Source organism: Rhamphochromis longiceps, linkage group LG10, assembly GCF_057381845.1.
Source record: "Rhamphochromis longiceps isolate RC_006_pf linkage group LG10, R_longiceps_female_GT1.1, whole genome shotgun sequence".
Lineage (NCBI taxonomy): Eukaryota > Metazoa > Chordata > Actinopteri > Cichliformes > Cichlidae > Rhamphochromis > Rhamphochromis longiceps.
Window position 1 is genome coordinate 12,223,763 of NC_140566.1, and position 24,424 is coordinate 12,248,186.

The following is a 24,424-nucleotide window of genomic DNA, read 5'->3' on the forward strand; positions in this document are numbered from 1 at the left end:
TTGGGGTGGAGATATCTAAATAATAGGCTACTATGGTTACTCCGATTTCTTTGTCTTTCTTGATTTCCTCCCCCTCCTCTCCACTTTCACCACACCAGTAGAAAAGCTTTTCAACTCTTTCGTGACAACTCCTCTGCTTTCTTAATGCCAGCTGTTGCCAGGCGTGTTGGGGAGCGCAGGGGGCAGCAGACTATTTCTAGAAGCAGGAGGCTTCTAAGTTTGACAAAAGAAAATCGTTTGTTTTCTTTGCTGTATAATAAAATTGCCAAATAAAGTGAACCTTGGTAGAGCAGGCTTACACAAAAGCCCATACAGGATAACACAGGGGGCGAACTTTGTATTCCAAGCAAGTATTTTTCTTTTCTTTCCTTTTTTTTAATTCAGACTACTATCCTTTAATTATTTTACTTTCTCAACCCTTGGAACAGCTCTCCTCATCTCTTCTTCCTTGGCTCATGTCCAGATGCTGTGCAGCGGCGGAGTGAGACGGGTCAGCGTCACAAGACCAAAAGCATGACTACATTTTCCACAGAGGTGTCCTGGAAAGGACATGCAGCCTCATTTTGTGCCCTATAGCTAATGTGATAATTATAATAATAAAGCATGTTGCAGAAAGCCATTTTCGTTATGGTGTTTTAAGCATAAAGGCTTTCTGAATATAGGCCACAAAACGTATAATAATACAACAGACCCGTGTTTTTAATCTCACAGCAAATATGAAAGCCGTGGGGTTTTTTTCTTTAGTGTGGAAGGGTTCACTGCTATAAAAAGCACTCAATGGTCTGAAATCAGCACTTTGAAGCAGCTCGACTAAATGAATGAATACACCTTGACTGTACGCGAATTAACGTGGAGTGGGTCATATTTTTTTCACGAGTTGCAGGCCCTTATTAAAATGCGGATGACGCGGGTTGTAGGTGCGTGCAGACGTAACGGAGACCCAGTGGACGCAAATTGTGGCAGAGGGAGGAGAGCAGGCACGAGATCCAGGCTACGTCACTGAGTTCCGTCAAATGCGCGGAAGAAAGCCAGAGGTGTGCCGGAAGTTGAACTGTTAAAATAAAAGCAGCATTTAGAGTTCGTTTTAAGAATATCAGCGTCTCTATCTTTTTTAAAATGTGTTACGGATTTGACGGAAAGGAGGGAGACTTTTGTACTGGATTATTTTTTATTTTTGGTCATCTTCCCGCTTGGTAAATGTTTGAAAGGTTTAATATGTCGACGGAGTTTTGCTGTGAAATACTCTTACCGGATGTGGATGCTGTTTTTGTTGGAGACTTGACGCTAAGGTTCAGCTACAACCTCAGTTGTGGAAGGCGAAGACGGGAATTTTTTAACAGCAGTGGACGGAGCCGAACAGCCGGGCGAAGACATTGTGTCGCCGGTTGTTGTTATCTCCCTTTTTACATGCTAACATCGTGATGCGATGTGAGAAACGTCGCGAGGCTCTTACGGCGCCATTAATCCAGTTCAACTGCCAGTGGACTTGCAATCCGCAAAGACTTGACTGACCTCAAATATTTAAGAACAAAAACGACCCCGTGATGTTTTTACATTTCCTAGTAAGTATCTTGTCTTAGCCTACACTTCCGAGGTTGAGCACACATGGGGTGTTTTGCCCATTATTAGTGTTTTTTGGACGTGGCAGCTGTCTTGACGACAGCCTGATGTGCATGCACGATTTGCCCGAAAGAGCTCTAAGTTCGCCTGACCACGTTAATGGGGCTATGGGACACGAGCCGGAAAATAGTTAATAGCCTACACTGTGGGATAATTTGCAGTGCACGCCATATTTCAAGCTTATAACACATGTATACCTTGGGACTAATTCATGCTTCAATAAATGCTAGAGGAGTCGTTGGTGGTTAGTACTCTAGTCACCAGTAAGCCACACTCGTTAATGTAGAAAATAAAGACCAACATGCAGATGATAAGTGTTTTCTTCTGTTTTTCTTTCTTGCATACTGTTACTTAAACAGCAAGTTCTCATGTGCAGAATGCCCCTCCGGCACTTCTTCTTCAGTTGTTCACACTTTAACTTCTCTTCTGTGTATTTTAATCTCCCGAGTTATATTTCTCTCGGTTTTAACACACCGAACTATGTAAGTTGTCGAGCCTCCTGGGCCAGGATTGAGATCCCTGATCTTAAGGCATAATCCACTTCGGCAATTAACCTTTCACCGGTCCGAGATCAGTAAGGCAAGGTCACCCCTGGGTGCTGTTCTCCCTGTCTCCACAGTGCGCCGCATTTAAAACCCTTAAACTGAGTTTAGTGTCGCGTCTGTGAATGTGATGCCGTGTCACTGACGGAGACCTTGCCCCTGACAAAACCACGATAAGAAAGCTTTAAACGGTTGAAGACATAAGGAGCTTGTCGAGGTGTGATATTTGACTTTTTGCTTATGTAATAGAAAGTGTACTTGGAAATCCATTTATGACAAGGAGCTGTTTGGGTGCAACAGTCTACTGGGATTAGAGTCTGAAACTGAAACGACTTATAAAAATGAAATTGTCAGCTGTTTTAACCTCCAGACAAAATGGGAAAAGCATCTCAGTTTGTTTTCATATATAAGAGCCTTGCACACTTTTAAAGTTGCTTAAAATAGGTGTCCTTTTTTGGGATATGGCATTTTTTTAACAGTCATATTTAGACTTTAACAACAAGCTGGAATACTATTCCATTTGGGGTTTTTGTGTTTGTTTTTAAGCCTAAGTAATTTAATTATTTACATAGCTTTATCACCAAACTTAAGTTTATAACTTTGTATGACTGAAAGACAAGGTGTTGGCTTTTCTCTGTCTGCCCTTCAAGCATTCCTGTGACTGTGACCTTTGGAGTGTGTCACGCAGTGTAAAGGGGGAGGGTATGAGCAGTGTGTGTAAAAATCTGGATAGATAGGCTGGGTTATGTATTTTTGGAAAGACAGTTGGTTTTAGGTGTATCCATACGCCTCATTAGAGAAGAAACAAAAACTGTTGGCAGAGCACATGCTTCCTCTGGATCATGTGAAGATTAGCTCCACAGTTATTGTTAGGAGCCTGCCAATCATTTGCTGCGAGTTTGCATACATTATGGTCATTATGAGGCCGGACGCGGTGTCCTTGTGGGGATTTGACCATTCAAAGCACAAAGGGCAAACATGAAAAGCAAACTCTTTGGCTTGGCTGCAAGTTTTGGGAATACTCTCAGAAGCGTTTGCTTGCTTCGCAGGTGTCCCGGTAACTGCAGACTTCAGCCCACAGCAATATCATTTTACTGAGCTGTCTTCTGGAGTGAGACATACACAGGCTTCAAGCTCCAGGTCACCAAACAGGTAAGCTGTTCCTACGTCACCTTTTATGTTGATGAAATGTTACACCGTTATGCCGTGTTTCAATTGGGATTATGTGTTAACAAGTGCCTCTTTTTCCTCACAATTCAGTCATTATAAAGGTAGACTTTGTGGTAGACTTTCAGCTGACGCCTTTAGGACATGCACAGATATGAGCAAGTTTGTAGAAGGATTGAGGCTGAGTAAAAACAACAGAAAATAATGTTACAGTGCCACAACCGTATTTTTCATTACTTATATATGTTACCCGTATATTATGATGGTTTTGTTGCAGTCATACACTTTCCAGGACATGTTCCTGTTTGAGAAAAGCAGGCTCATCAGCTAAACACAGATACTTCTCTTGGTCTGTTGTCGAAATTATATCATGAGGGCACAAACTTGAAACGACAGGCCGTGATTGCTCTGCAAACAGAAAATATGGGTTAGGGAGGGGCAAGAGGCGGATAGATGACAGAAAGAAAGAACAATTAATGTATCAGCCTGTGGCTCTTCAGTGACACTTTAAATTTCTTTTTTGTTTTGGGGATACTGTGTGAGGGGAAACACATCTTCAGCAGTATACATTTGTGTGTAACACCAGGAGCTAAAAGTTTAGCTGTCTTCCCCTAGATTATTGTAACTTTGTTGTTAGTTTAAGCAAGCTGAAACATTTGATCAAAAATAATATATATTACAGTTTAGAAGTTTAATTGCATCCTTCATTAACAATGCTAACTTATAATTCTGACAATGCCAATCAGATTTCCAGCTGGCAATGAAGCATCTTATATTTGATCAGTATAATTTGGGATCTTCCTTTACTCCATTCAAAAAATATAGTAAATATATGACGCTTAACTTTTAAAATGAGACATTTACAAACACGCTTTAGTCAGATGACAGTGTGAAAGTGTTACTATGTGCTTAGCCTGCATCGCCTCCCAGCTGTTAGGGAAAGCCGATTGTAGGCCGGCCCATCTCCGCACATAGCCAGCACGAGCTAGCAGGAGCTGGTGGTCTGGATACTGATTTTTCTGCTGGATCTGTGTCATGATAGCACACCGTGGGGAGACTTATCGTTCAGTGCTGCTCTAGTCACCGCTCAGGTAAGATGCAGCCTAGTCCGGGTTAGAGTGACCAAAATAAACCTCGGCCCTAGGGGGAGAGAGCTGGATAGTCAGGATTAACGTAGGCTAGCTAGCCTAGTTAGCTAACATACAGTTATCATTTATGTATTCGCTACTCTTGAAGCTAGCTCATGCTAACGTTACACCAAACACGCTGGAATTAGTTTACAGCAAACACCACGCGTTTCTATGGCTGATAAAGTAGATAACAGAGCTATTTAGCAGACCTCTTTAGGTTTTACGCGCTGCTTTAGTCGAATCAATGAGTAACCAGAGAGCTATCATCGCATGCTTGTTAACATTTTCTATGAAGAAACCGACATTTCCCAAAGAAGAAGTCGAATTGGCCAGCGGGTGCACATGGTGACCTGATGATCTGACTCAAGTCCGAGCAAAGCCAAATGACACTGTTCAGTATCTGTGTTTATGTGCTACTACTGGTACTGTCTGGTTGAGCGATTAACTGAGCTTTCAGTGAGTCCAGGTAGGCTAAACCTTAAACAGGATAAGTTTCTTTGACGTGTCCGAGGCTTGCCAAACAGCTCTCATATACAGAGAGGGCAAACTCCAAAGAAAATTGTATGCCAGCAACCATAGGATTGGGTTATCTGCTGCAGCAATAAGTATGATAAAGGCTTACTTGCTTGGGAAGTACCTACTGACACTGTTAGTAGGACTGACTAACTCTGACTGTTTTTCTCATAGTGTGCTTTCAGTCTGAGGCTCTCTGTTCTGTTCTCAGTGGTTCCCATCAGCAAAGACAGAAAGGTCTTTTCTGATGGTCATGTCTTAGAAGTGCAGTTTGATGTTAAATATGTCTGAACAAGAGGCTGTTTATTATTGACACAGTAGTAATTAGTAGTAATTTTTTAAACTGACAGAGATAAACCACTCAAAGCTGACCAGCCCAGGACTGATGTTTATTGATTATATCACAAAAAGCCTCAGAATCTTCACTGTTTTTGTTGTCACAGTCACATGTTTTGTAATTATACGAGACTTGAGTGGATTATCAGCCCACCTGATAAACAAATAGAAAAATGTTGGATAATTGCAGTAGATTGCTACTATGTGTGCAAGAGAAACTGAGGACTTAACTGGATTGAGGCTATTTAGACTGCAGAAATCCTCCTCAACGTCCTCACGCAGTGATCTATTAACACAGTCATTCAAGTAAGGGTCTGCATTAATGCTTAAGAGGTGAAGCTAAGAGACAGTTCATGCTCACGTTACGGTTACTTTCTCAATTTCGCAATTCAAATCAAGAAAACAAAGTTCGTTTCAGGTAGAATAATAAAACATGTCAAGAGTGTTTTGGTGGCAATTTATCAACTGTCTGTCTTTATAGTGATTAAATACAGGCGTGATCCGCTCTCTTCTGAATTGATGACCCTCGCTTGGGCTGGGCAAAGCGGTGGTCAGTTTGTGCATGCAAACACTCGCCCACCAGTTTGTTAAGTTACATAAAGACGAGAAACCTCAGATGCCCCATTGATATTATTACATTATATGTCAGAGATCAGACTGCTCTTAAGCTGATTGTCTTATTTTATATGGATGGTTGACATTAAGAACCCTGACATTTGGCTTTAAAACTAAGTTGAGCTTAAAAGCATTACACAGAATTACTCACAGAGATGCAGATTTTGGTATTAGAAGTGCATGTTCACTTGGGTAATTGAATCTTCTCTTTCATTTTTTATGTCAAACAACATCTTCTGCGTACTTCTCTCCTTCGCTGGAGTGCCATCTCGACTGTGTACTGAGACTCATTAACTTTTTTATACGCTTGTATTGAGATTCATAAACATCCCAAATATAACATGTTTACTATTTTTGCTAGCATAATTTAAGTTAGAACTACAGACTACTACTTTTGCTTACTTATTTGAATACAAGTTATGTGATTGAGTGACTTCTTTATAGCACAGTGGCCTCCATTCACTCACCTTAGACATCTTAATGACTTGAAATATGACAGAGGTGTAGTTCTATTAGGTGCGACGTGTTTTTGATAGCTTTCATTAATATCTTTAGAAGGCAAGATTATGGCCAATATGATGATCATGATTATTTTGTTCAGCATTAAGGTCATGATTATTTGTCATAATTATTCATTAAGATCGTTGACAATATTTTTGTTGCACTTTCATGCATTTCATTTCACGTTTGTACAAATCTTTGTGTCAAAATAAAATTGGACCTACTTATTTATCTAAATTCAGTGTGTTTTTTTAGAAGAAACATTTAAAAAAAAAAACTACTAAATGAACAGGCCACTGATTTCACTTTTGTGTTGCACCACATTCCTGTTTGTTAATGTTCACAAACCAATCTTTGATGACAAATAGTATGAAGTTTTTTACTTAATTCATTGCACCTGCATGATGGATGCGAATAAAACTCAAAGAACTAGATAAACCCTTTCTTTTTCCCCAGTAATGTTTCACATACTCGTCAGGTATTACTACTTCAAGAATCGCTCTTTTGTCCATTATGGTGACCGTTTTCCTGAAGTCTTGCTTACTCACAGTGTTTGGTGGACACACGCCTTTAGCCAAATGGAACGTGATTACTTTGATGATTTCAGTGTGGGGATGGATTTGCTGAGGCTCGGTAAAGGCTCGCTTTTAAGGATGGCTGAGTTGATGTTGGAAAGTTCACTGCAGCAACCATTGCACTATTTATTCATTTATTTTTGGCCTTCATGTCTGTGCATACTGCAGTTTGTGGTTGAATAAGTTGTGTTGCTGAATATGATTTATTTTTGATTAACCTCTCTAAAGTAGGGAGTAATTCTAGTCACTAGATGATTATCTGCTTTCTGCTGTGCCAGACATTTAAATATTTGTTGTGCATCAGCCATTTAATGAAGTGTTACACATCCAGACTAGTCCAGGAAACTTCGAGCTGCCAGGTGCAGCTGCAGTTGGCTCATGCAGTCACATGTTCAGGCATTGATTTGCGGAGTGCTTGAATTAATTAATTGTTTTAATTGGTGGAGGATGTATTTTAAATTGTGTGAGAAGCCAAATGGCATTTTCTTGTATGTATGTAGAGGACCAGCCACATATGTAGAATGTCAAAGGTTGAGGAAGGGAGAACTCATAAGCATTTGGAGGGACAGTTTATTTTATGTTTGCATCCTCAGACTCCAAATAGGAAGGTTCATACTTATGTTTCATCATCTGAGCGGGGGTCCCCTTGACCAAAGAAGTGAAAACACAAATGAAAGAGACAACACCACTGGCATCTGGGTAAAATATCCCCTTGCTTCTCATTCAAGCCTCATCTCCTGAGCTGAAGTCAGGGGTCTAATCTGTCAGCAGATGACCCTCCCGTCTCTGGATAGCTGGCGACGAGCTGGCTAAACAACAACAACAACAACAACTGGTTAAAAGCTAACGCTGTGTCAGCTAATGTTAGGCTTGAGTGTCCTAAAGATTGCACTTTCTCTCTGATAAACAGTGTGAGTACATTCTCATGTCATGTATGAGTTCAGAAATATTTGATCCTCTTCAAAGAAACATTCACTTATGCCAGCTGACAGACAAACAAAAACAGCAGCGCGTACTGACAGAAAAGTTCAGGACATTCTTAACAGCGATACTCGGTGTTGCTTTTATTGGGCAGAAGTACATTTCACTGAATTACAGATTCCTAATAGACTCATTTTACAAAGTTTTAATCATTCAGAATAAATAGACACGGGCACATATTGACATCTGGGTAGACAACAAAGTGACACCCTGTACTCTCTACAGATGAACGGCGACAAGAGTGTTTGAGATGACTGGAGGGAAAAAATGTAAAATTCTAGAAAATATTTCATTGACACTTATCAGTTTTTCATTCCTGATTTCTTTCCAAGTGTCGATATTATTTAAATATATTCAAATTTAGTTTGTACAAAAATGTTTTTATGCAGCAACAGTAGAAGAAACATGTTCCCAGATGCTCTGCGTTTCCCCATAATGGCTGCTGTTATGGGGTACAGTCTAAACGTAATGTGTTTTAATGTCTTTGTCCTACAGTGGCTAAGATTATGCAAAAGTCTGATTACAGCAATTGTAGACTGTGAGCTACAATCTGCTGTAAGATTTTACACACTGTACTTTTAAGCACACATACATATATAGCTCAGGTGGTAGAGCAGGTCTCCTACTAATCAGAAGGTTGGTGGTGCAGGTCAAACATCTTTGGGCAAGATGCATCCATCAGAGTGTAAATGTTGGATAGAAAGAGCATAGAAAAAAACTGCTTGTGAGAATGGGTGAATTAGGCAAGTTGTGAAAAGTGCTTTGAGTGCTCAGAGTAGAAGAGTGCTATATATGAATCAGTCCATTTACCATTTAGTTTAGGGAAGGTTAGTTGAGGTTAATTTGATAGTAGATTAAAGCAGCATTTGCATCACCACAACTTGAAATGTTTTTCTCTCTGCTGCCTGTTTCCTTCTGATTACAGTGTTTATGCTCAAACCATCACAAATCCCACACAGTAGTGCAAACAGTTTGATGGTTTAAAAAGCTTTAAGAAGGACTAAAGACTGGGGTGGGAATATGGTAAAGTGTTGTAGCCCATGAAGGGGCACTACACTACTGAGATGTTTATTTACATCCTTTTTTTCTTTGCTTTATCATTTTATTACTTTTGTTTGTTATCATGAAAATCTGTGACTGATGATTTTCTCAGAGATATAGATGTGAGTTAAAAGTCTCTGTGCTATTATTTACTTTGACATTTCTTTTTCCTTTTGCCCTGCAGACATCATGTCTTCCCGTGAGCGTCGGTCAGATGTCTACATAAAGGCAGAACCAAGTAGTCCAGAGGGAGGCGGGGGAGGTCGGACCAGCCCTGGCGGGGCCTCCTCAGATTCTTCTCATAGCGGAGGCGGAGTGACCCGAGGAGACAACGTTAAACGTTACTCCCCGCCACTGTACACACCAGCTCTGCGTTGCCATTTCAAGGATGAGGGTGGCGATGGGGCAGAGGAGGGCTCCGCTGGAAATGGGGCAGGTCGATGCAAGTACGCCCTGAGCACGCTTCCCAAGAGGCTGTGTCTCGTTTGCGGGGATGTGGCCTCAGGTTACCATTATGGTGTTGCATCGTGTGAGGCCTGTAAAGCATTCTTCAAGAGAACCATTCAAGGTGTGTTGTGGTAAAGTTTGCTTTAGTGACAGGTAAAGCACTTTAAATGTGTTTAAATGTTTTCACAACAAAACATAGAGTATAAAACACGTATTTGTTTTCTAGAATACCGCTAAAACTTCTCATTGATTTTCCAAAAAAAAAAAAAGCTATTTTGTCCCAAAAAACAAGAAATGTATGCAGTTTTGAAAATCTTTCATATTGTTGCTTGTTTCTGGGACCTTCATGAACTCCTGACATTATTTCTGTAACTTTCCAGAGAGTGTAACAAAATCACTGTCACACCTCTGTATGAGGATTGGTATAGTCGGAGTGTAGGACATAAAAAAAGAGGAATAGCAGAATGTGTGTGTGGTTGAAAGATAAGAGAGAGTATAGGCACTTGCTTCTTCGCGAATTTATTTGTACATTCGTTGAGATTAACATTTTCTGCTTCTTCATATAGGTAACATTGAATATAGCTGTCCAGCATCAAATGAGTGTGAAATCACTAAAAGGCGCAGAAAGGCTTGCCAGGCATGCCGCTTCACCAAGTGCTTGAAAGTAGGCATGCTTAAAGAGGGTGAGTGTGACCAGACTTTGATTATTATTCCAATATGTTCATTATTGTGCAGTTGCTTAGTTTATTGCTGACCTAAACGAGAACTGCTGATTCTTGCACAATGTAGGAGTTCGTCTGGACAGGGTCAGGGGTGGAAGGCAGAAGTACAAAAGACGCCCAGAAGTGGAGAATGCAACATACCAGAGTGCTCCTCTACCGCTGACAAAGGAGAGCGAAAAAAGTGAGCTTTGATAAATTGTATTATGCTTTTTTTGTGTGTGTCATGAAATAGCCTTCAAGGAGTTTCTGCAAATGTGGCACAAAAGTTCCCTTCGAGTCAAGGATGCACTGATTAGTAGTCGGTCATAGGTCACCGTGGCAACATGAAACACTTTTTTGGCTATAACTCGTGAATTCTTACACTGATGGTGACTAAATTTCACAGAAATGTCTACTGCATATCACTAACAGGCAGAGCGCAGCCCGGGCCAGGAGTAAGTTACTCATGACAAGAAGTTGAAAGAAGATGAAAGATAGTGATGTAGAAAAAAGGGAGAAATACAGATGGATTTGGTTAATTTGGGAGATTTTTTTCCCCTTTGCACTGAGTTAACGTTAAAATGTGGATTTATGTGTTTGGAAATGAACAATTTTCCCCTTAAAAATGTAAAGTTTTAAAGGAAAGCTCCTCAGAAAATAAAAGCAACACACAAAACTGGAATAAACTGGAATTAGCTACAACACAGCTCCCCCTAGTGCCTGATGTGGTTCACTGTTAGTCTTCACTCTTTAAATCAGCAGGTCAGGAAAAGCTTTGGCTCTGTAATGATTTTAATTTAATGTAATTTGACCTGGATTGTTCAAGCTACATGAATCTGGCTGTGGTATAAACATAGAATAATGATCATAAGCAGCAGGCAAAGCTGGCAGATCCTAAGCCTATTTTTAAAATCCATATTTATATACTGTACATAGAGCGCTGCGTATAATACAGTGAAGAGTAATGGAGATCATCAAAATATATCTGAATGCGTTTGTTTAGATAATGACAGTGCTGATGTTGTGGGTATCAACATGTCTGAATGTATACAGTAATTAATGCATTGTTTGTTGTGTGTTTTTGTGACAGATTCCTCCAACATCATCGTGTCCCACCTTCTAGTAGCAGAGCCAGAAAAGTTATTTGCCATGCCCGACCCTCTGCAGCCGGACACGGCCCAGCGTACGCTCACCACCCTTTGTGACCTGGCTGACCGTGAGCTGGTTGTGATCATCGGCTGGGCCAAACACATTCCTGGTAAGAGATGCAGAGAGAATAAAGGAGGGGAGGAGAGGCAGCAATAGCATGGCAACAGCGGAAGAGACTTCCAGGCTCGCTGAAGAGCATCAGTCACACCATGACTAGAATATTGATTGTTGTTGTTATGAATGGCCTGCATGAGCGTGGCTCTAAAGGCTGAATAAATTTAAAGAAAATGTACAGTCAAAACAAATCAGTGTGCATTTAATGTCAAGAGACGAGGACCTTATTCTAAGAGCTCAGATGAAATTATTTATTCCCATATGAAGCTGGTTAAAATATCTAAACCATTATTTGGAGCTTGGTACCAGTAAACCCATCATCCTCCATTTAAATGTGTCCCTTTCTTTGTGCTTTCTCCTGCAGGCTTCTTGTCTCTGTCTCTGGCAGACCAGATGTCAGTGCTGCAGTCAGTGTGGCTGGAGGTGCTCGTGCTGGGCGTAGCGTACCGCTCGCTCGGCTGTGAGGACGAGGTGGTGTTCGCAGAGGACTTTGTCCTTGACGAGGAGATGTCACGTGCAGCCGGACTGACAGAGCTTAATGCAGCTATTAGTCAGCTCGCTCGCCGATTCCGTGCCCTTAACGTGGACCGGGAGGAATTTGTCATGCTAAAAGCCATCGCACTCACCAACTCAGGTACTTTTACTGCAGCTGCAGACAAGCAGCTATGGGAACATATAAATCAGAATTCAGTATTTTGACACATCCTTTACTTCTCGCATCTTATGAAGCGTTTTGTTGTAGCTTGTAGTGGTAGGTGCACTGTAACACTGTATATTCCCAGTTTTAAAGGCTAGTCTTCTGCTTTCTTGCAGGTATCCGCACTGTAGCTGAATAACTCACAAATGATCTCTCTGTAGTGTAAATATGATGCGATTTGTTTACCCATCTCATAACCTTTATGTAGTTGTCCCTCAGAGGTCCACCTACAATGAGTGCTAACTACAGGCCCTGCTTGTTGAATAAATAACAACTGACATTAGTTTGTTTGTAGTCAATTACCGGGCAAGGCAGCCTCTCTTTCTGTGACAAAAGCTGAGAACATTTCAGCACCCTCCACACTCCCTCACCATGTGCTCCCTGTTGTTCTGTCAGACTCTGTTTACATCGAGGACATGGAGGCCGTGCAGAAGCTGCGGGACCTCCTCCACCAGGCCCTGCTGGAGATGGAATGTCAGCGGCGCCCAGACGACCCCCAGCGGGCAGGACGTCTTCTTTTAACGTTGCCTCTCCTCCGACAGACTGCTGGCCGTGCTCTGACCACTTTCTACAGCATCAAGACCCGGGGTGGGGTGCCCATGCACAAACTATTCCTGGAGATGCTGGAAGCCATGATGGACTCCCCCTAGAGAGAAACGCAGGAGCAGGAGTAGAGTGGATTCAGAGAAAGCCCCAAACAGAGAGCTACTCTTCAAGAGTGGATGTGTGTTTTATGGAAAAGGACAGCTTTCATTTCAGAATTAATAATGAGGAAACGATCATTATCTCCTTTAGGCCACAGGAAGAAAGGAAAATAATGTGAAGTGGAAATTGGCCATTTACAGAATGATGTAACTGTCAGAGTTCAGTAAAAAGCTCTTCACGTGAGAACATTTAACACAAATGCCAGAATATTTCTTAGTTCTAACCGTTTCACGGCATGTTTCTTCACAGCATCAACCTGCAGTTACTTAACCACTGAAGAACAACATGTAGGTACCGAATAACAGACTGCAACCATGTGGCTTTTGAACTTAAAAATAGTACTACATCTGCTCATGAAAAGCCATAATAACATACCCGGCAAAATGCTTGAGAGTCCAACAAGGGGTCAGAATAAAGTGCACACTAAGTGCTTGTATTTACTATAGTTTAGTGTGCCGTTGTAGGCAAGTCATAGGAATTTCTTGCAATATGTTAAAAGCAATATAACGACTCGAATATTGTCTGTCACATTCAAAATGTGGATCAAATGGTGAGACATCTATTTGTATGCCTCGATTAGTAGTACTTCACTCTTGGGACCCCAAGCGCTGCTTTTTAGAAAAAAACAACAAAAAAATCGAGCTTCTAGTAGAAACCGGTTTGGTCAGGGAAGCCAAATGAGTACATTTAAAAAAAACAAAACAAAAAAAACATTTGAGAAAAAACTGCAGCACTTTGGGGATTAAATTGTGAAGCGGAAGCCGCTGGTGTGAGTGCAGCTGTCTTTTTACAAGTTTGTGCAATGGATTCACAGTCCAGGAGGAGTGTATATGAAGACTGTATGCACATAAAATGCTCCGCTTGGAAGTTAATTTATATGTAAAGTGTTGTATGTAAATCCTACTGGCACACACAAAAAAAGGCTTCCATCCAAGCAAGCATGTGTGTTTGTTCGTATGCAGTCGAAACCAATGAGCTACACTGAGATCAGGGACGAACACGGCTCTTGGACATTAAAGCTAGTGTGGCAACGAGCGATTAGAAAAGAAATGCCTCATCTGCTTTTTAAAAAAAAAAAAAAAAAAAAGTATACTGCCCTCTCTACTCCACTAGAATCACAGTTTTTGACTTCAGCAGGTGTGTTTTTGAAGAAAAAAAGAAAAGGTCTGTCCTGTTTGATTTGTGGGCTGTGATGTGTAACACTAATTTGTATGATTGATACGTGTACGTTGAGACATTGCTGCATTTTTCTGCAGTGGTGAAGAATGTTGCATAGATCTCAGATGCTTTTATATGAGATCAGCTGATCTGTTGAACTTTTGCAAGTGCCCAATTATGGGCTTAGGGCAACAAGAAATGCAACATCTTCCCTTTTGGATGTGTGGAAGTCCTGCTTACTGTTCAGCAGGTTTGTATATTTACAGCATAAATGATCACTGTAGTAAGCTTTCCATGCGATGCAAAGCTACAGTGTCGGATAATAAAATCAGATCCCTAAAAATAATATTTAGTGGCCAAAAGGGCCATTAATCTTTTAGCCATGTACAATTCCACTGAAATAAACAGAAACATGCAATTTGTAGTGGACATTTTAACAAAAAAAAACTAACAAAAAACAAAAAAAAAAGCCAGCAAATGTGAGAAAACCACCCACCCCCAATTATAATTTTATTTGTGCAGCTCACAGTGTACTGAAATTTGTAAAGACTTGAAACTTGCTTCTTTTTTTTTTTTCTCTTTTTTTCATACAATTTCCTTTTTAGGATTTAAGGGTATTTTATTTACATTGTAAACACACTGTTGTGGGGTTGGATAAAGTGAATGCTGATTGTGTTTTTAATGTAAACAGGTGTGTGTCGTCTGAGGTTGATTGTGATTTTAGGGATCAATTTACTTGGCTCTATAGGTCCGGTGGCATGGTGAGGCTACAGAAGGCTACCTCAGGAGGCAGAGTAAGCCAGATGGCCAAAAACAAACAAACTGTGGAGACAAATGTAACTCGTGATCTGTTGTCAGTTTTAAAAAGTGGGTAGTGGGCATACCGAATGTCCCGCAGTTCATTTGTTTCTGTTTTCTTTACGGAGTGTATGGCTCATAAATGCCTCGTGAGAGAAAGTGTGTGTGTGTGTGTGTGTGTGTCACAGTTGATGTGGTGGTAAAGCTAAAACAGTGCAACTGCTAATCCATGGGTGCTACATAAGCAACAGCTGGCACTGTGGAATGGGAAATCTGGCAAAATGTGACACTGATGGATCTGTTTGGTCTTGTTTTCATAAGTTTGAGCTTATATACGTCTGTCTTTTTAAAAAGAAAAACTTGTGTTCTAGCCATGTTTCTCAAACCTTTTTAAAGATAGCAAAAACATAGATGCCGCTAAGTTTCTCCATATTAACGGGTCATATATGCAAAGGTAGATTTTTCTTTTCTTTTTTTCACTAGCATTTTAGGTACGGCGGGGGTTAGGGTGGAGGGCCATTTGCAGTGTCACTGTTGATGTCATACAGTCATTTGTGGGTCTACTTGCATACGTGCGCATTAATATAAATAAGCAATACAATAAATTTACCAAACCTCACACCTTTCCTTGTATAGCCACGGTGTACATATAAGCATTGCCAGTTATAATTAAGAATAGCTACTAAACGGTATATTATTTAGAAATTCAAATCAATGTTTGTATTTTGAAAGACTATTTAAATGATTAAATTCTATTTTTTACTCAATTTACTGTTGTTTGTTGACACTGCTTTCTTTTTTTTGTGTGATACTGGCTGTGAATTTCTGTGTGTAGGCTATTTTTTTTTTTTTTTCCCCATTTAGATCAAAGTTTGATGTCCGTGTCTAAACTTGTCCACATAAAAATCACTGTGAAAAAAAAAGTGAGATCTTCCACTGTCTGACGCAAAAAGGGAGTGGATTATTGTAGGTGCTTTGTGTTGTGTAATAAATGGACACACCACCACCGCATACCATTGGTCTCATCTCTCCCTGTGGATGTGTATGCATGTGTATTCCGGGGGGAGGGGGGGTGTTTTATGAGGGTACTGTGATGAAGACCACTGTTGAAGCTGTAAGTGTCGTCGTATTTTTGACCATATCACCTTTGGACATGCTCTTAACTGTTGATGAATTGGACCTTGCTTTGCCCCCAGGTTTTCTCTTTAGCACCAGGGGGGTGAAGGCAACAGTGGTCCCAGTGGTAATTGGAGCACTTGGTGCAGTGGCCCCCAAGTAGATCCCAGAAACAACATCCAAAGAGCGTCCAGAAGAGTTGTTGGAACAGCAAAGATCCTGCACAGGACTGTGGAGCTTGAGGTTCCTGTGCAACATCCCCCCTTTGTTCCAGTAGCCTCCTGACATGGATCTTGCTAATCCAGGCAAAGTCAGAGTCGGTATGGCCACAGCTATTTGTATGTATAAATATATATTTCATTGTAGACACTTTTTTTTAAGTAAATAGTGAGCAACAGGGACATATTTAATGGTTTATGCCGGTATTTATGGTGAGTTATGATAATATGAAGTGCAAAATTCATGCCCCTCTCCTCTGTAATTTTTCCATTCTCCAACGCCACCTAGTGACTTGGATTGGAAGATTTTTTTTTTTGGCCTCCAGGTCATATATTTGCCCCCTTCCTTTATAAAATATATAGCAGATCCTGGTAATATGGGGCATAACGAAACAGAAATGTAAAATAAGTAAAAGAATAATTGTTAGTATTGTCTGCACAGCTTTATAAAAGTCTCCCATAGCCAATCATCATATGATCAACTACCTTTGGTCATGTTGTTTACATGTATCATATAGCCTAACTGGCAAATTGTAAGCTAATCTTGTAGTGGCAGCGTAGGTGTGCCTTTACATTTAATTAATTACTACAAAGCAAAAACTTACCAAGAACCTGAACAGGCTGGCGACCAGATTAAAATTTGGAAAGGGCCAGATTTGGCCCCAGGACCATGAGTTTACACATGCTGCTGACTCACAATATAAAAGTCACTATATAAAAGTTGTTGTGGAAATGCTGGATCTCCTCTCCACATCACTACTCTGTCTGTAATTCCCAAATAGAGATTTCTCCCCGGTATTACAGCATTTAGTAATTAAAATCAAACTTATTTTAACAGAGGCCCCCAGTACCCAAATCAGCATGATGAAAATTAATAATAATGGTAGAAAGCATCTCTTTGAAAAAATTTTTAAGAGGAGAGCTGTTTTGTTTTAGTTTTATCCCAGTCTCATCTGCTAACATGGACAGGACAGGGTTTATGACTTATACTGCAGCCAGACCCCAGGGACCAATAGAGATATGCTGTCACACATTTTAATTTTCAAACAGTGAATCAATACAGTTTGGCCCAGTGTTACAACAGAAGCTCACTCACATTTTTGAATAAATGTTTGTGGTTGATCCAAATAATGAAATAACAATTCAGTCTTTAATCATTTAGTATGGTTAACTACATTTAGCCCTGGTTAATTCCATTCGCACACACAAGGCTGTCTTTAAAGTCTAAAAAAACACATAGAAGATGTTTTAACAGATGCCAAAATAGCAGGAGCAGCTTAATGGTGGGCTAAATGTACTGTAGCATATTTTATACACGCAGTCAAAATGTGATGTGAGTAATGAAGGCGTTTGTGTCCCTGAAGAGCCCTTTTAGAGCCTGCTTTTAATTTGTCACAGCAATGGAAACACAGGTGTATAACCAAGGGCTGTGATCGATTTGGGAGGGTTGGCTTCATACACTGTGTGACTACTTCGCTGCTGTGGCTCACTAACAGGCTTCATGGAACCAAACCATCATTTTTTCTGTGAAAAAGGCCTAATAGTATAAAAGTATGAATATTCGCTCTGTGTGATACTGCAAATTTGGATACTGACTCAATGCCAAGTAAATGCAGGGCCAGTATTGCCAATACCAATGCTGACACTTTCAACCCATAAAGCCAGCATATAAGGTATATTTTTGTCATTTACCCCCTCCAAAAAATTACTAACACAATTCAGTGGGAATTTAGGAGGATAGAAACAAAACATCCATCCGATACCCATACCGTCACTGGTATTGATACAATCAATATGTGAACCATCTGCCCACACATATATAACATTTTCCTGACTTTGGTGAAGTCTTCCCTTGCATTGTGCAAAGTTATTTTTCTTTATCGGAACTGCTATAGCTCCACGGGCTACTTTCAGTCTCTAGCCCTAACTGTAGACATGTGGGTTTGCTAGCAGATGGCGCAGTAAATAAAGGCTTAGCGGGCCCAAATCTGGCAACTACGTACCTACAGCCAGACCTAATGTGGGACAGCAGTGTAGGTAACTGTACCCGAGGTAAGAGTGACAAGTGAGCTTTGGGCGTGTCCAAGCGGAAATTAAGGCAGCGCACACGGCACGATAAAAGCCCCACCAACCGCTTTCCTAATAGCTTGCTAAACAGCTACAATGCTCCCCGTGACATCCGCTGTACTCAGAAGTTCCCGTGTGCTCCAGAGCGCTAGACTACTGCACATTACTCCGACATCCAAAATGCCGATTCAGGTAAGGCTTGCGAGCGTTTCGCTGCCGGACATGCACGAGCCAAATGCGACTGTGTCAGTGCGTTTTACTATAACTTGCTAAATAAAGCGGTTACGTTGTTTATTTGTAGCTCACGATGCTAACTATCCGTGTGAATTCCGTCCCCGTGACAGCCGTTATCTTCATCATTATCGGTTGTTAATAACAGCCGTCCTGTCGGTGCTTGTCTCCGCACCTTCCTCCCCCACCTGTTAAACTCATTTTGAGCGTAGCTTGCGTGTAAATCAATCTCACCTTCTCTTTAGTCGACTAGGCTTGTTTATTTTATAGATGCACACTCATGGTACTTTTTAAGGCCCGTCAAGGCAGTATTCCGCTATTTTCTTTTGTTTGTTTGTTTGTTTTAAATACAGCCAAAATCACGGCCAGTATATGTGCACCCAAGTATAAGTATATATGTTGTATTTGGGTCACTTGCAGCTTTTCTGAATTCACTTCACGGCCATGCAAATCGTTGCAACATTGGGTTATTTAACCCATTTTTTGTAGGATAACGTTACTCAAGTGCATTGCAGTTCAGATTATTGTCTCTTGTTATGGGTGATACGGCTTTTTTATGGGCTCAAATTGTGGTCATAAATATTTTGTACTTGTAAATCAGTTTTGTACTTGTAAATCAGTTTTGTACTTGTAAATCAGTTTTGTACTTGTAAATCAGGATTTGTATGTGAAACAAGAATTTGTGTGTGCGTAAAAAAAGATTTGTTTGTGGACTTAGCCAAAAAATACGTGTGAAACTCTGCACTCAAGTTTCAAGTTACAAGTACGAATTTTGAACCTATTTGGTCAATGTCATGTCAATCACAAATTTAACAATCCAATCAGAGAACCGATGGGTTCTAATTGTATGATTTGTCGCCCCCCAGTGGCCGTGCAAGATCCTGCAAGCCTTGTTTATTAATAAATAGGAAGCTGAATATTAGATGGGTGTGTTTTTGTATCTATCGTTCGTACGTACGTAGAGAAAAACCCCTCTCCCTCCACTGTGTCATCCTGCAGCACTTCTGTGCAAGTGCAGGCTAAACGTAACACAAATAGCAGTGCATGCAATGTCCTCCAGAGACATGCACATTAGTATTGCTCACTTCAGTAATGTGAAATTTAGGTCACCATTGTTCTGTATTGTCATCTCGCCTCTCATCAGGTGGGTGAACATATTCCTGCAGTGGAGGTCCAGGAGGGGGAGCCAGGGAATAAGGTGGCTATGGATCAACTGTTTAAGGGGAAGAAAGGAGTCCTCTTCGCTGTACCTGGAGCATTTACACCTGGCTGTTCCAAAGTGAGTCCACACTGTTAACAGTGCCTGTACACATTGATAATCAGCTGACCTTATTAATTATTTTTTTTTTTTTTGTTTTCAGACTCACCTCCCAGGTTTTGTGGAGCAGGCTGCAGAACTGAAGAATAAAGGTATACAGGAAATAGCATGTATCTCTGTCAACGATGCGTTTGTCATGGCTGCATGGGGAAAAGAGCATGGAGCTGATGGAAAGGTAGAGTACAACTGAACAACCTGCATTTAGATGGCTTTTCTGAACAATTAGAGAGCTCTGTGACATGTTAGTCTTGGACAAAGACCTGGGAAATGGCCAAAATGAACTTTAAGGATGCAGTAATGCTGAGCTTATGGCCACTTTTCCTCTGCAGGTGCGGATGCTGGCTGATCCCACTGGAGCATTCACAAAGGTAAAAACCAATATCTGCTTTATATTCCAGCTCTACTTGAAGCTTTAGTGACTGACTATTAATTCATCTTTCTTTGCCTTAGGCAGTTGACCTGTTACTTGACAGTGATCAAATCGTGCAGGTACTTGGGAATAAGCGATCCAAGAGGTAACCTTTTTTGTTTGTCTTAAATTCCTGAATTTTATTAATAACAAGTTTGCACAGTAAGAAAGTTTATGCACTATATCCCCACAATCGTTCCCACAATCATTCCTGCCTTGAACATAAGTACTTTCTGTGCAGTTCTGTGTGCTAACAGTGTCACTACACAATAGTACACTTATGATGACACAGTATGTATGACACAGTATGTTGACTTTATAGCTGTCCAGAATCACTTTACTGCTCACTTAAGAGTGGAGCAGCGAGTGAGTGGAAATGCTTTTACATACGGCCTTTTGCACATTACCTGCTTTTGCACCTCTACCACTGCAATTGATTCATTGTGCAAAGGTTGCAGATAACTGCAGTGTTTGTGAAGTTTCTACTGATTTTTCAATCTTAATTCTGTCCATACTGATTAAAGACAAACTGCACACAACATAACTGTTATTTGTTCTGTTGGTCTTACCTAAAGTAGATTGGAGTGTGTATTTCATGTTGTTTCAGATATTCTATGTTGGTGGAAGACGGAGTTGTAAAGAAGCTCAATGTGGAGCCAGATGGCACCGGGCTGACCTGCAGCCTGGCTTCCAGCATTTTGTCAGCTGAATAAAAGAAGCCGCACACCCCGAGCTACTGTGAAAGTTGCAGTTATAAACCTACTTAAGCTTTCGCCTCCTCAACCCAAAGACTGATGCAAATGCCATGCTGGTGTCAGAAGCTGAGTTAGAAGATGATTAATGCGCACAACCATGACATGAAAGCCAATCCTAAGGACGGTGCATCAGTCTGTGTATACTGTTACTCCCTAGTTAATAAAATGCACACTGAAAGCAATATACACTGTTTTCTTTGCCTGTTTATTACAAAGTGTCTGCCACCTCAGCAACGTGTGACAGGCAAAAATGAAGACGTGCTTATTATAATTTATGATAAACGTGATAATCGAAATACCTCATTAAAAGTTGGTTATGCCCTAGAGGTTTGTCTGTTTATCCTGCGAGATCAAAATCAGGGGGAAATGACGTCACGCGATTTTTGACCTGAAGCCGCAGAGAGCCTGCGCATTGCATTGTGGTCGCCGGTGCTTATACAGAAATCGAAAGCACGTAGCTTTTCAGCTAACTACGTTAATATCAAGCTTGGACGGGAGACTAACGGGTAAGTTGATACGCAGCTGTGGGTTTTTGTTGTGATAAACGCAGACGTGCCCCAAAGGAAGAGGTTATTTGTAAATGAGCTTCATAGGAAAAATAAAAATTAGATTAGTAGCGTTAAAGCTTCATTAGCTCAAGTTAGGCTAATTTGTAGGCGCCTAAAATATGAGCCCCTGATTTCTAGCTTTACAGCATTAACTTGATAGTCTGTGATTATTTTAGGAGCAAGCCCTGGCTTTGAGATGGACATATCTCCCGCCAAGAAGCTGCGGCTATGTAGGAAAAAAGCAGTAATATAAACTGGAAGCTAGTGAACTTTAGCTCGGTGTGCTAAAACGCTTAGCATTGAAATGTGTTGCGCGCGCAATTCAACTGCTTGTACTGCACTTACGTTAAGCAATCAGGCGAAATATTTCACGGGTGTAGTTGTGTTTGGTGAGTCTGACTAGATGCTACTCTGTAATGACGATCAGTTGGTAACCCCAGATGTTAAATATATTAGCATTAGCACTCAGAGCTCCATAAAATAAGTCATTGCTGTAGAGAAAGATACGGCACTTGTTGATATGTTCGCACTGTAGGCTTGGTTCATAACTAGAGTTGACATGAGTAGCCAAACATTAAACCATATCATGTTCAACTACTGTCTAAAGAAGTTTCTGTGCCGTCTATCAGTTACTGATAAAAATATAAGTAAAATTAGATTTGTAATTTTACGAAATATTCTTTCTTTTCACGAAATTGGGTAAGTATTGTTTTCACTTGTCAGATCTGTTTATATTACCGTTTAGCACCTGCTATTATTTGACAGACTCCAAAGAGACCATGTCATCGACATCCCAAAAACATAAAGACTTCGTGGCCGAGCCCATGGGAGAGAAGCCAGTGATGGCTCTGGCAGGCATCGGAGAAGTCCTTGGCAAAAGACTGGAGGATAAGGGTTTTGACAAGGTGACTTGGTTTTTGATTAGCTTCTGCAGTGTGTTTATTCACACAGTAATTTTAAGTTATTTTACCTAGTAGGTATTGATTACTTTGAATAATATTGAAATAATCTTAACTTACAGCAGCAGTATATCACAGCTGACGCAAGCTTAACAGATTAGTTCTTATTTTTGGAAAACTAGCACAACTAAAGTTGTGATGTAAAGAAAAACAAGCTGCAGTTTTTCTTCTGGACATCTGTAAACGTTTGTTGTCGCAGAAGAGTTGTTCTCTTGTCAAATGAGCTATGAATTTGATCAAACACACCCAAACAAATACTCATCTGTGCAGTTTTTCAGGTTCAGTTAAAAACTGGATCTGCTCGTTATCAGAACAGATGTGGCTCATTCTTAGATACTCGCCCATCGGTCTTAATTACATTCTTGTGTTGTGTCTTCACATCCACTTCCACAGGCATATGTCGTCCTCGGACAGTTTCTAGTGCTAAAGAAAGACGAGGAGCTTTTCCGAGATTGGCTGAAGGACACTTGCGGAGCAAATGTCAAACAACAAGGTGACTGCTATGGCTGTCTTAAGGAATGGTGCGATGCCTTCCTATAAACATTCAGTCATTTGTTTTTGTACTTCTGAAGTCCAAGCTGTACATTACCTCTTCTGATTTTCTTTTAATTCAGCCCCTGCTTATAATATCCATGTGGCCCAACTATTGGAATACTATGTGTACTTTCTGTTCAAAATTTAAAAAATGTAAATTTCTAGTGTGTTCATTGTTGACAGTGCGTTAAGAAGTTACCATTTTAAGCTCATTATGGCAGTTTTAGAGGTAAACTCTTTTTAACTTCACGATTTGTTTTCATTTATTTCAGCACATTTCTTTCTATTTAATGTGATGGTTTACCTGTACAATCTACACTAACACCTGTAGTCACCTGATGCTTTTGGGCTGCTTGCACCATTTGCTTGTTTTTAAATGCTACTGGAAGGTTTGATATGAGTTGTCCATTTTTTTTAAGTAGCACATCATCACAGTTTCATGTACTGTAGTTCCACCAGCACTGCTTCAACGATTTCTTGATAAGGATTGTCTGTTTGGCAGAAGATTTGGCTAATTTAATGTGAAACCTGAAAACTAAACCTAAAAAAAGATTCAACTGACACTGGTATTTAGAGATTTATATAGATATATGTATGTGAAGTGTTTTATCTTTGTGTCTTGCAAATGAAGACACACCACAGTCCTACATCTAGTCTACTCTGAGCTTGTTTGGACTTGAAGATTGAAATGTATATAAATAAAGATGCCAATGTAACAAAACAATACTTTCAATAATAAAAGTGTCTCTATTGCTGGTAACTTAGATATTGTGTTTGTTAGAAAGCTCGATATCACAGCTAGTTGTGCTGCTAGTAAAAAAATGCAAACCTTCTGTGGAGGTCGTGAAAGCAAAGTTACGAGTTGGTGAGCGTCAGACAGCAGCCATCCTGATCCAAACCCACAGTGATAGATCTAGCAAAACCATGTTAGCAGCTAATTAAAGTAGGTTAAAAGTAGTAGGCTTTCTTTTCTTTCTGCAACTTACAAGCTGAGTAAGAGCGGAGAAACCCTCTTAATCCACTGTCATGTGACTTACAAATAAAATATCCTTTATTGGTTTAAGTGGCTTTAAATGAAAATCCTACACTGTGTGCATTTTGTTACAACAGTGAGCCTGATATTTAGGTCAGGTCTTCATAGCTGAGCTATGTATTGTCTTTGAATTTCTAGACATGAGATGCCTTAATGCATGTTACTTTAAACATTTAACTTGGTCTAAAGAAGTATAAAGTCCACAACACTGCATGTTCACACTGTATTCCCTAATCTTCCGTTCAAATGCTGAAACCCACCACCAGTTATCAAGCTGTATGAAGATGTAACCAGTGTGTAGCAGCTCTTTGTTATAATGCAGGCCCACGTGTTTGCATTTGACTGTGAAAAGGTTTCAGCTTTTCTATTGCTTTTATTATAAAACAATAAAAAGCAAGTATCACATTTGAACATGTTTTTTTTTTCCTGTGCATTTTTATCAGAGA

At 40.3% G+C, this 24,424-nt stretch overlaps 3 protein-coding genes across 5 annotated transcripts; all 3 read left to right on the top strand.

The window, feature by feature from the left end:
- The first annotated feature begins 1,301 nt into the window (after positions 1 to 1,301).
- On the top strand, positions 1,302 to 12,938 carry esrra (estrogen-related receptor alpha). 2 transcript variants are annotated; one of them, XM_085420194.1, is made up of 8 exons: positions 1,302 to 1,562; positions 3,212 to 3,314; positions 9,206 to 9,589; positions 10,035 to 10,151; positions 10,258 to 10,371; positions 11,260 to 11,427; positions 11,797 to 12,066; positions 12,526 to 12,938. In XM_085420194.1, exons 3-8 carry the CDS (start codon positions 9,211 to 9,213, stop codon positions 12,777 to 12,779), a joined length of 1,302 nt encoding a protein of 433 aa, XP_085276320.1. In that variant the 5' UTR covers positions 1,302 to 1,562; positions 3,212 to 3,314; positions 9,206 to 9,210; the 3' UTR covers positions 12,780 to 12,938. The 2 variants fall into 2 exon arrangements, with proteins under 2 accessions (XP_085276320.1, XP_085276321.1); XM_085420195.1 differs by lacking the exons at positions 1,302 to 1,562; positions 3,212 to 3,314 and adding an exon at positions 4,264 to 4,420.
- A 5,152-nt stretch (positions 12,939 to 18,090) lies between these two features.
- prdx5 (peroxiredoxin 5) lies at positions 18,091 to 21,088 on the top strand. The gene is made up of 6 exons (XM_085420197.1): positions 18,091 to 18,383; positions 19,567 to 19,701; positions 19,784 to 19,915; positions 20,070 to 20,108; positions 20,191 to 20,255; positions 20,757 to 21,088. The coding sequence occupies exons 1-6, from the start codon at positions 18,288 to 18,290 to the stop codon at positions 20,860 to 20,862; spliced, it is 573 nt and encodes a 190-aa protein (XP_085276323.1). The 5' UTR covers positions 18,091 to 18,287; the 3' UTR covers positions 20,863 to 21,088.
- Positions 21,089 to 21,260: 172 nt separating this feature from the next.
- Positions 21,261 to 24,389, top strand: banf1 (barrier to autointegration nuclear assembly factor 1). 2 transcript variants are annotated; one of them, XM_085420199.1, is made up of 3 exons: positions 21,261 to 21,410; positions 22,218 to 22,357; positions 22,805 to 24,389. In XM_085420199.1, the coding sequence occupies exons 2-3, from the start codon at positions 22,232 to 22,234 to the stop codon at positions 22,949 to 22,951; spliced, it is 273 nt and encodes a 90-aa protein (XP_085276325.1). In that variant the 5' UTR covers positions 21,261 to 21,410; positions 22,218 to 22,231; the 3' UTR covers positions 22,952 to 24,389. The 2 variants fall into 2 exon arrangements, with proteins under 2 accessions (XP_085276325.1, XP_085276326.1); XM_085420200.1 differs by having other exon boundaries at positions 21,310 to 21,410; positions 22,198 to 22,357.
- Positions 24,390 to 24,424: the final 35 nt, after the last annotated feature.

Coding starts and splice junctions, on each gene's coding strand:
- esrra (XM_085420194.1), top strand. CDS start 9,211: ATGTCTTCCCGTGAGCGTCGGTCAGATGTCTACATAAAGGCAGAACCA. Junction 10,372..11,259: donor GACAAAGGAGAGCGAAAAAA/GTGAGCTTTGAT, acceptor TTTTTGTGACAG/ATTCCTCCAACATCATCGTG. Junction 11,428..11,796: donor CTGGGCCAAACACATTCCTG/GTAAGAGATGCA, acceptor TTTCTCCTGCAG/GCTTCTTGTCTCTGTCTCTG.
- prdx5 (XM_085420197.1), top strand. CDS start 18,288: ATGCTCCCCGTGACATCCGCTGTACTCAGAAGTTCCCGTGTGCTCCAG. Junction 18,384..19,566: donor CATCCAAAATGCCGATTCAG/GTAAGGCTTGCG, acceptor GCCTCTCATCAG/GTGGGTGAACATATTCCTGC. Junction 20,256..20,756: donor GGGAATAAGCGATCCAAGAG/GTAACCTTTTTT, acceptor ATGTTGTTTCAG/ATATTCTATGTTGGTGGAAG.
- banf1 (XM_085420199.1), top strand. CDS start 22,232: ATGTCATCGACATCCCAAAAACATAAAGACTTCGTGGCCGAGCCCATG. Junction 22,358..22,804: donor AGGATAAGGGTTTTGACAAG/GTGACTTGGTTT, acceptor CCACTTCCACAG/GCATATGTCGTCCTCGGACA.